The 10,149-nt window shown below is 33.8% G+C and overlaps 1 protein-coding gene across 1 annotated transcript; it reads left to right on the top strand.

Moving 5' to 3' along the window:
• Nucleotides 1-1,769: 1,769 nt before the first annotated feature.
• Nucleotides 1,770-9,506, top strand: LOC120087923 (uncharacterized). Its single transcript, XM_039044939.2, has 16 exons — nucleotides 1,770-1,913; nucleotides 2,444-2,916; nucleotides 2,997-3,119; nucleotides 3,751-3,892; nucleotides 4,002-4,246; nucleotides 5,098-5,156; nucleotides 5,321-5,415; nucleotides 5,971-6,073; nucleotides 6,193-6,287; nucleotides 6,360-6,422; nucleotides 6,774-6,849; nucleotides 6,938-7,046; nucleotides 7,607-7,719; nucleotides 7,837-7,895; nucleotides 8,696-8,804; nucleotides 9,096-9,506. The coding sequence occupies exons 2-16, from the start codon at nucleotides 2,526-2,528 to the stop codon at nucleotides 9,228-9,230; spliced, it is 1,917 nt and encodes a 638-aa protein (XP_038900867.1). The 5' UTR covers nucleotides 1,770-1,913; nucleotides 2,444-2,525; the 3' UTR covers nucleotides 9,231-9,506.
• The last annotated feature ends 643 nt before the right edge of the window (nucleotides 9,507-10,149 follow it).

A 10,149-nucleotide genomic window follows, 5' to 3' on the forward strand; every position in this document is an offset into this window, starting at 1 on the left:
ATTATAATGTATCATTATACGTTATATTATTTCCCTAAGTGAACTTGAAAATTTCAAACTCTATTCAAGGCATAGTTACCTCAATTCCAGCTAGGAAGGAAGGGACCTCATGAACCTACAGATCAAAAGTTTCAACGATGTGAGATATTGACTAAACTCATTAATCAAATTAATCAATATTCGTTAACTATGGGTACACTCCACTAAAAACTGTGCACTCTTCTCACTGCAAATATAATTTTGTGTCAATATAGACCAATAATAGTAAGTTAGTCCTTCACGAGTGTTTGTAACACCAGTTGGGTCAAATTACCATTTTACCCTTGGGTTACCTCTATATCCTTAAGTACCAGTGATCTTTAATGAACAACCTGTTTATGATTCAACCATTAAATAGAAACCCTCTTGAGCCAGTGAGAGAGTAGGGCTCTTTGTTCAAGTTCTAGAGACACCACTTAAAGGAACACTCATCTATTTACCCTAAAGTCGGGAATGAGTGAAATTCATCTTGTATTATTATGTTCCCAGCTCCCCACTCGGTTTTGTCTCCAAAATGGTAGGCTTATTAAGTCAGTGAACTGGCCACTCTCACCCATACAAATCAAAGAACAATCCCTCATTAACAGGAATTCATAGTATACTCAGGATTAAGACTAAGTTACCTATGTCATCCTATTGAAATAGAAATATAACTAGTCAATAGTGTTACATCTAGTGATTACTATTGCATGGTCCGGTCTTATGCAAACTCATTATATAGGATACCCCACGCATGTCACCTACAGGAACGTATTGGATCATTGCATTTGTATCAAATACAAAGTGGATCGCATTCATATTGTTACCAGGATAAGATACCTAGTCTTATCCCTATACTATAAACCCTTTAGGTTATATCTTGAAAGTTGATCCCTGTATGTCGCCACATATAGTTATAATATGTAAAATAAAAACTAACATGTTAGTCATATCAAGTTACATATAAACTATATATCGTCAACGTTCAATACACAAGATATATATTAGGTATATTATACATATACGCCCGTATACATGAAACTTATAGAAGACGATTGTCACGAATAATAAGTAGAAAACAATCCCTACCTTTAACTCAACAAGAAAAGGGTAATGTTTCGTACTAATAACGTATTATGAAACTAGAATATCATAAAAACAACAAAAACAAAAACAACACAAAAAAATGGAGAGTAAAGGAGAGAGCTCTTTTATTTTCAAAATGTGAGAGGTGTGTTTCTAAAGGTTTGCACACCTTTTATTTATAGTATCTACAATGGAGTAGGCACCAAGTAAAGAGTGTTGAAAGATGAAGAGTCTAATGACTAATTAAGAGGAAGAACAAGTTAGTGGCAAGATTAAGTAATTAAATGAAAAATTTAATAAAAGTCATAATATTTACAACAAAAAAAATGTGATCTCAAACAATAAGGGAAGATTTTGTCGACTATAATATAGGAATGCCAAAATATAATTACGGTTTAATAAAGAAATCGGTGAAGGTATTTTAGGATTAACCAAAAAACTGTCTCACTTGCAAGGAAGACATTTTGCTATAATTCAAAATAGTACCACGTTTTGCTATTTTTTTCCAAATGCGAGAGTATAATGAGTGGTATAGGTCTGAATTTCCGCCTTACCCATTGTTGGGTTAGGCCCATTTCTAAAGTAGAAGCTTAGTGGGTTACGCTTCAAGGCCCAAGATGATAAAGCCCAGTTACTAGTCTAGTTTCACATTTCTAATAAAAGAAAAAAAAAAAAAAAATTCATCGTCTGATTCCGCTGCCTTTCCCAGCTCTCTCGTTCTCGTTCGTCCTGCGTATGAACATCTCAAATCTAAGGCATTCTGATTCGTTTGGGTTCGACTATGTTCAATTCTTCAGCAATATATGGAGGTAGGGTTGCTAAACGTGATTTTCTAGTACATTATTATTTCCATTTATATGTCTATTTGTTCTTGAATTTTATCATGTCATGAAGTTGAAACGTTTTGCTAATCTTGCCTTCATTGGTACTTTGGCATCAGTTGATTTGATCATGTTAATTTCCTAGAACTAGAAAGTGTTTCTTACAGCTGGTTGTCAAGATAATTAATGAAGTTTGACTTTGTTTAGTTCTGTCTTGCTTAATCATTTCTAGCTCATTCCTTTTTCTAGCAAGTAACCGTCAGTGTCTTGATCAGTCTTTGTGGAGTTGATTAATTTTAGGGGACAACTGAAATATTCTACAACATATGTTGTTGAAAAATTAGTTGAATATGCAATGTCATTAACTGCATGATTGAACCGATGACTGGGAAAATATGTGCTTACAGGTTGCTTCTTGATCAGTAGGCCAATCTTGATTTCTAGCTGAACTTATTTTATTTGCCATGCTGCCGATTTTCTTCAATTAACTTATACATGGTTTAACTATCTATGTGCAGTAGTATTTGAGTGGAAATCAGGCTCAAGTGTATTATTGACTAGTGTAGCCTAAAGGTCCTGTATTTTGAATTGTGGACCGTAATGGAGAATATGCAGTATGCTGAGGAGCTCGTGAGGGAGTTCCTTGTCTTCAGGGGGTTTACAAGTTCTCTACAATCTTATGAGAGTGAGCTGAACACAGATATTGGAAAAGGGTTCCAAGTGGACAGGATTTTAGATTTAATCTTCTCAATTTATATACCCAAATTTGAGGCAGAAAAGTTGGTGGGGCTACTAGGTTTTTTCAAGCAGTGCCTTGCTTCATCATCTGACAATACACTTCTATCAACTGTGTCAAAATTGGAGGTTTCCATCCTTCGTTATTATATGGTACATGCCATACAATCAGGAAGGACGGATAAAGTTCTGGAGTTTCTGAAAATAAATGGCAATGATCTACTGCAGAGGACTAAAGATTGGACTCCATGGTTTGGTGGGTAGAAAATTTCTATTAATCGAGCTTAAATAAACTAATTTTTTCTGTATTCATATGAGTGGGTGGACATTTTGCAGCCATGCCATACCTAAAGAATCCGAAGTTTGATCCCAATTTTCGAGTTTATTTTACAAAGGAGTGGTATGAAGCGCTGCATGTTTCTGTAAGGAATTTCTTCAGTGAAGTCTTCAATGGTACTCATATCCTGCATATAATTGTTGTAATGTTCGTAGTCTTCAATATCAAGAATTATGATTTTTATGTTTAAGCTCTCTTTACTGCTTGTTATATTTCTCTAGCAGTCAGATTTGATTTACTCTCATGAAACCTTGTCTTTTAGGGTGTTTGTATTGGTAATTCACTAATTTTTCCTTCTGTAGCTAAGATTAGGACTGTCGGAGCAGTCCTTGGCATTCAAAATTTAAATATGTTCTTTCAACTCTGTTTCTGCAGAATAGTTTTTTGTGGAGTAAATTTAGGTCGATACTATGGTTTATGGCTTTATGCAATGGAGACTGGAGAGTTCTTTCTGGCTTATGTTTACCACAGAAAATATGTATTTCATTCTAATGGAAAAATAAATAGAAAATCAAATAATAGGAGAGAGTAATTTAGGGAACTATTTCTCTCAAAATTTGTTTGTCCTTTCTTTTTTTTTTTTTTTGTATTTTTCTTTTTACTCATTCCCTCCTCCAAACATAGATCCTTCATGCAAAGCAACATATATTTGATAGTATGGGCATTAGGTTATTATTAGAGGACTCTTAAAATTGGTAAAATGAGGTTTATGATTTTACTGGAAGTCAGAAAAAATTTTCTTAACAAAACCACGCATTCCTGCCCTGCTAAAGCTCAGTTCAGAGAAGAATACAGTCAATCATCTGAAAAGAGATATAAAGCAGTTAAATCTTAAATTGGCACAACTTCAGGCTTTATTGGAGGAAAAGGAGGCTCATCTTTGCCACTTAAGAAGGTAAGTTTTTTTTTTTTTAATTTTTTAAGAGGATACAATAAGTTCAAAATCTGAAAGATAGAATTTTAACCCCTCGCTAGAACTAGTCTTAATATCTCATTGATGCCAGCCTGGTGAACGGTTCTTCTAGCATGATGAACGAAGAGAATGCTACTTCATCAAATGACGCTCAGGAGACTTGTCCCCCTCCAACTACACAAGTTGGGGAAACACAAGTGGCTCGAGATCGGGTTTTAGCTGGCTCTGACAAGTATACTGCTTCAAATGAAGATTCAAGTTCTTTGTTAACTATTTGCTCCGGAGACGGTGAAGTTGGTGACCCGAGTCATAGTTGTGAAGATGGTCGTCAAATGGGTCTGTAGCTCTACTTTAGAGTATTTTATTTCTTCTATTGACAAGGTTTTTTTTGACAATTTTATAAAGTATTAGAACAAAAAAATAAAGGTCGACTGCACATTATATTATGAAAAGAAAGGTTCAATTGATCTTGTTACAAAATATTTAAACTCCTAAATAATGAAAGTAATAATTTCTTTTGTCGACATATTCTCAATATTTGATTACATTGAATCATAAAATAGTTAAATATGATAATAAAAATGTGTTGATCGGTGATATCCTAACCCTGGAGCAACTTCCTGAAATTAGGGAAAGGGGCAGGATTTAAAATCCACAGGTGGTTAGGGATGGGGTGAATCCTTGACTCTAATGCTATAACATCGTGAAGCAATTAGTTTTTCATTTTAGTGCCAGTGAAATCTTACATTTATCAAAGAAGAAACCATGCATTTATGTATCAAATAGAAAAACAACCCAGTTTTGATCGATTCTACAATAATTTTATGCAATATTTTCCATCTTCATATTATTTTGATAGCCCCCTAGTGATTAAAGTATATTGTCGAAGAAGAATTGGGAGAAGAATATGTAAGTAGTATTTTTGTAACAGGTGAGTGGGACCCAGATTTATTTGATATGGATACAGTTGAGGGGAGGGGTTTATAGTGAGAGAGTGATTCTGTTGGAGATATTTGAGTCATTTTGTGGGTTGTTCTCCAAGTGAGACTTGGGAAAAGCAGTGAGCTCTCTAATCTTCTTTGGCTATTCTCTTGACACAAATAAAATGGGTTTCTATCAATCTTCAGCGACTTTTTGTTCTTTTCTTTTCATAAAGAGGTATCACATTTGTATGAATAATGTGCCAGTGAATAGCGGAGAAGTCCACGTACAAGAAGACTTTCCTGAAGTGAAAGTAGAATTTCAGGTAATACTACTACTAAAATTTCATATTGGCATTCAGATTCAGTTTAACCTATAACTTACACCTTTACAGTTCGGTAATTACATTTCTTGTGATTAGATATGTCCATATACTTCTCTATCTCTCCTTACAATGGAGTTTTTTACTCATATTACCGTGGTAAATAGGAGACATTTTTGGGCCACACAAGTCCAATCAGTCGTTGCCGTTTTTCTGCATCTGGAAACAATGTAGCAAGTGCTTCTTTGGATGGTACAGTCAGGTATAATACTCAAGGTATTTGAGGCGAAAAATTGAAGGGAGATACATTGAAAATGGGTTGATAATTAAGTAATCTTGTATCTCTCCTTCAACTGAGGGTGTCCCTTAATGGTTAAAATACCATTTTGGTCTTTGTATTTTGGATATAAATTTTAAATACTCAAATATAATTTAGCTTAAAGTTAGCCCTTTGAAGTTTATTTTTATTGAAATTGGTCAAATAATAAAATAATTTTCATATAAGACAAGACACTACATGAATATGTTTATAAAATTTATAGGGGGACGACTAAAAGAAACCAAATTGTTTTTGGAAAATCAACAATAAACTAACATGAAGAACTATTTTTAAGATTTATTAAAAGTAGACAAATAAATTTGGACATTGGAAAATATAGGGACTAAATTAAAACAAGTCTCAAAGGACAAGAACTGAAAGGGGATTTTAACCAAATTTAAATGAAGTCCAGATGGCTGTTTGTCGCTCCTTTCCCCCTCTCTTCTCTGCTGTTGGTTTTCTAATTCATTATCTTTTGATTCAATACGTGTAAAATAGGATATGGACATATGATTCATCCACTCCAGCATCTAGAAATGCAACAATTTACTGTGGGGCAGAGATTATGTCACTTGACTGGGAGTGTAAATCCGATCGCCTAGTAAGTTGATATGGAAGCTTGTGTTACATAGTGAATGCATATATTATTTCTGTATAAAAAAATTGCACTTATTTTCGTGAGTTTAACCAGAGGCTCTTGTATTTTGCTTTTGGCAAAAGCTTCTAATAGGCACTGCTGATGCGGGTGTTAAAGCATGGAATGTTGATGCAAAGAGAGTTGTGTGTGATCTCAACACAACTGATATGTTCCCTAGGTTCTTTCAGTTGATACTCTCTGTAATTTAATTCTTCCCTTTCCAAGTGTCTCATATATTATTATGTTGCAGCGTGTTGGATATCAAATGCAGTCCTGTTGAATCTATTTTCGTCTCTGCAGCAGCATCTAGAGGGTATTATCTTTTCTCATAATATCATAATCTTTCATGTGTTCTGTAAACTAAAATTGGTTTCAATTTTTTACATTGATTTTTTTTCCTTTTTTTAGTACAAACAATAGGGGTGGGAGATTCAAACTACAAAAGTCACTAAAACATATTATATGCCAATTGAACTATTGGCCGATTTTTGATATTGATGATTCTTTCGAATTGTATTTCTATGCAAGATTTTTTAGGGCATTGTTTCCCATCTTATACTTCATTATAAAATCATTCTTGCATTTCCTTTTGTTCCTTTTGTTCCTTTTCCCTTCCATGAGGAAAAAAGTGCAAGAGATTTTTAGGAATGTGTTGTCTTTGTAGGCATGGTTCACCTTATGTAGATAGTTTGGGGTTTGCTTCACTCACAGTTTGGAACATGAGAACTTGGAAGTCAATGGTATGGAAATGCTTTCTGTTGGAACTTAAGTTTGCTTTAGCTTCAATTTGCTATTTGGTGCCTTGACTATCTTTTGGTTTCTATGAAGACAGTCCTTCCTCTGGGTAAGGATCCACCTGCAATCACTTCAATGTGCTTCAATCATAACGGGAAGATTTTAGCAGCTGCTGCTACTGATGGAATGATTCACATGTTTGGTATCCTTCCAATACATTTTAAGTGCTAAGTTTTCTTGTAAGGCTATATCGGTATTCATTTTTTTAAATTGAATATTTTATTATTAGTGTCTTTCATTTTATTTTTATTTTTATTTTTATTTTTAATATTGATATTATTATTTTTACATTCTTAGTTAATTGGAACTAAAAAGTCAGGAATGATTTTTCTGTACGTTTTGAATGGATCTTGGAGTTTATATATGTGCTTTGATGGTTAGATGTAAGGTTGGACAATTGCCGGGTTAAAAGATGGGTTCCCCACTAGAAACCTAGAAATGGCAGAAGACTTCCACTCATTACATGCAGCTCTAGATCCGGGCTCGGACTAAATCACATGGAGAAGTGTGGAAATTTACTAGTATTTACTTCTTTTTTAGTGGATTATACAAGTAGGGAAGTCGTACAATCCTGGATCTGAACCATAAATGAGTGGATAAAACTAAGTGGTTTGTGGAACTTTGGTAGTCCCATTAGTGGTGAGCTGCATTAACTTTTTTGACTCATACGATTTCAAAATTCTAGACCTTAACTAGGTAAAGACATGTCTGCTTGTCTACAAATTACAGGGTGGCCGGCACATGATTCTGCCATTAACTCAATTCTTTTTGGGCCGGATGAAACTAGCATTTTTACCTTAGGGTCAGACGGGAAGGCAAGTAGTTTTATCTACTCATTGTTCTGGATTGAAGTTCTATTGATGCATTGATAATTTTATTTTGATCTTTTAACTCTTATTGGGTTGTAAGATGATATATATTTCTGTGGTCAGATATTTGAATGGAGCTTGCATAATCAAGGTCAAGTTCTGTGGTCAAGAAATAATAGCAGGTACTTTCATTGGTTAGAAATAAAATACCGTAGGGTATACAATTTTAACTCTTTATGAGGATTTTAGCAATAATAATAATTTATAATTAGCACTTCTTGTTGGTACTATTAAATTTTCTTTTAGATCATAGAAATCTTTTTATTGATGACAAAGACATACAAAGACAGAGGGGTGTAAAATCATCTCTCAAATGAAAGCCCTTGGACGTTGGAGTTACAGAAATGTATTTCAATTAACACTAAAGGGAAAAAAAGGAGTATTTTGAGAAATTGCTACTGTGGGAAAATCAAGTGGAAGTCACATGAAATGGAAAAATATGTTCTTTTTTCTACTTGCTATCTGTGGGTCAAATTTATAATTTTTGTTTGTTTTTGTTTTTAACTTTTTTTTTTTAATCCATCATAACGTTTCTGTTGATGGACGTTTTTGCAGTCCTGTTGCGTGCTCATGAATGTGAAGAAGGGAGAATTTCCTGATAGACGAATGAATCAATTTTGTGTTTGGCATGATAATGTTGAAGATAGCTAGTGAATGTCAATCTATGTTTGTACCATGTAATTTATTGCTAATCAATACCTTTTTATCTTCTTTAAACAAAATTTTTTCTGTGCATGTAAACATATCCTGAACTTCACAGAAAACTACACGTTTCAATCTTCTTTGACTACTGTCCACTTTGATGCTGTTTTCCTTGACAACATCATATACTAAACTATTCTTGAACTTGGCTTAGTAGTTATACTTTGTTCTGTACCTTGGCTCGGGGTACTTAATAATATGTTTGAGTCTCTTTTAACAGGTTTTGCGATTCGGAGAGCTCTCTATCTTTGAGACATGAAATGGCTTTGGATGCAAATGGGAAAAGACTCTTGGCTACATCAAATTCAGTGAGAGCTCCCATATACCAGGTTCATCATCTTCTCCATTCCTTTCATCTTGCATTCAGTAGCCCATAAAATTTTAATTTTGTTGGTACGGAAATCTTGTATATAAGTATAAATCAATTTTGAATTGTAAAGAGAAATTCGAAAGTGATCTTGAATATGACAAAAGTAATTTTAATCATTTTAAAATTGAGTTGTGAAAGGTAGCGACTCCAGCCAAAACTTGTTTAAGGACTATATCCTAGACCTATTTGTTCTTGAAATTGAATTCCTTCCATTCAATATAATGTTTGTTCTTGAAATTGAATTCCTTAGGTGGGTGGTCGTGTGGGCGGATTGAAAACTCTTCCACACACGGCAGCGATAACGACGGTTGATTGGCACCCAACTTTACCCGTGTTCTTGACTGGATCTGCGGACCACTCAGTTCGAGTTACGTCTATTTCTTGAAGGCCTTTCGTTTTGCTTTTGTTTTTGTGATCAGTGCTTTGATCGATTAGTTTGTGAGTGATTCTCGTGTTATTCTGCGTATGATTCGATCTTAAACCTTAATGCTGTCTCCTTGTATTTATTTTCATTAGTTCATTTTTCAGAGAGAAGTTCGCAGTGATGTATTATTTTTGGTTAATAGTGGGGGATTTGAATTGTATCATGTGATAATTTCTCACAAGAAACATTATAGAGCAAATAATATAGTGTTCTCGATTGGTGCTTTCATTTATTTAATATAATAATTGCAAAGATGAATGATCAAATTTCTGACTTAGAGGTTGATAGTAACAATGTTTTTGCCAATTAAGTTGAGCTCATTTTGGTGTTTGCTCTTACCGGCGCTGAGGTTGATTGTGTATAATCTTGTTTGGCTTTGTTAATTGGTTTAGGTTGGTCTTAATTTTTAAACTGAAATTTTATGACTCGTTCTTGCTCTTAACGTTTTGAAAGATGAGAAAAATGATAAATAATTTCGTAAATTTCAAGTGCAGATCCCTTGTTTAGCTCATAACTGCTAAGCAACATTCGATAAATTTCATTACTCTTACCCCCCAAAAAAAAGACATTTGCTTTCAATATTAAACCACCCTGTGGCGAGACTAAATACATCCAGAATATTCATCTTTTTAAATTTATCTATCAAAACAAACCTAATTTACTGGATTCTCTCGATTAAGGTGAAGGTTTAAATTTACATCATCTACATTGTAATGAATAAAAAAAATTAAATTTTCTGAGGTTGGTAGATTGGTAGGAGTTTGGTAGACTTTTGACAAAAAAGAAGTCACGTGGGTTGTTTATAACATTTGTTTTTTAGATAAATAACAGTTTTGGTATTAACTATATGTTTAATAGCCAAATAAAAACAACAATCAAT

The sequence above is a fragment of the Benincasa hispida genome, chromosome 1 (assembly GCF_027475165.1).
Source record: "Benincasa hispida cultivar pf3 chromosome 1, pf3_genome.v1.1, whole genome shotgun sequence".
NCBI lineage: Eukaryota > Viridiplantae > Streptophyta > Magnoliopsida > Cucurbitales > Cucurbitaceae > Benincasa > Benincasa hispida.

Bases quoted from the DNA above. Each gene is read 5' to 3' on its own strand.
- LOC120087923 (XM_039044939.2), top strand. From the start codon at position 2,526: ATGGAGAATATGCAGTATGCTGAGGAGCTCGTGAGGGAGTTCCTTGTC. The intron at 7,720-7,836 runs GCAAGTAGTTTT...TTCTGTGGTCAG, and splicing joins CCTTAGGGTCAGACGGGAAG to ATATTTGAATGGAGCTTGCA. The intron at 8,805-9,095 runs GTTCATCATCTT...TGAATTCCTTAG, and splicing joins TGAGAGCTCCCATATACCAG to GTGGGTGGTCGTGTGGGCGG.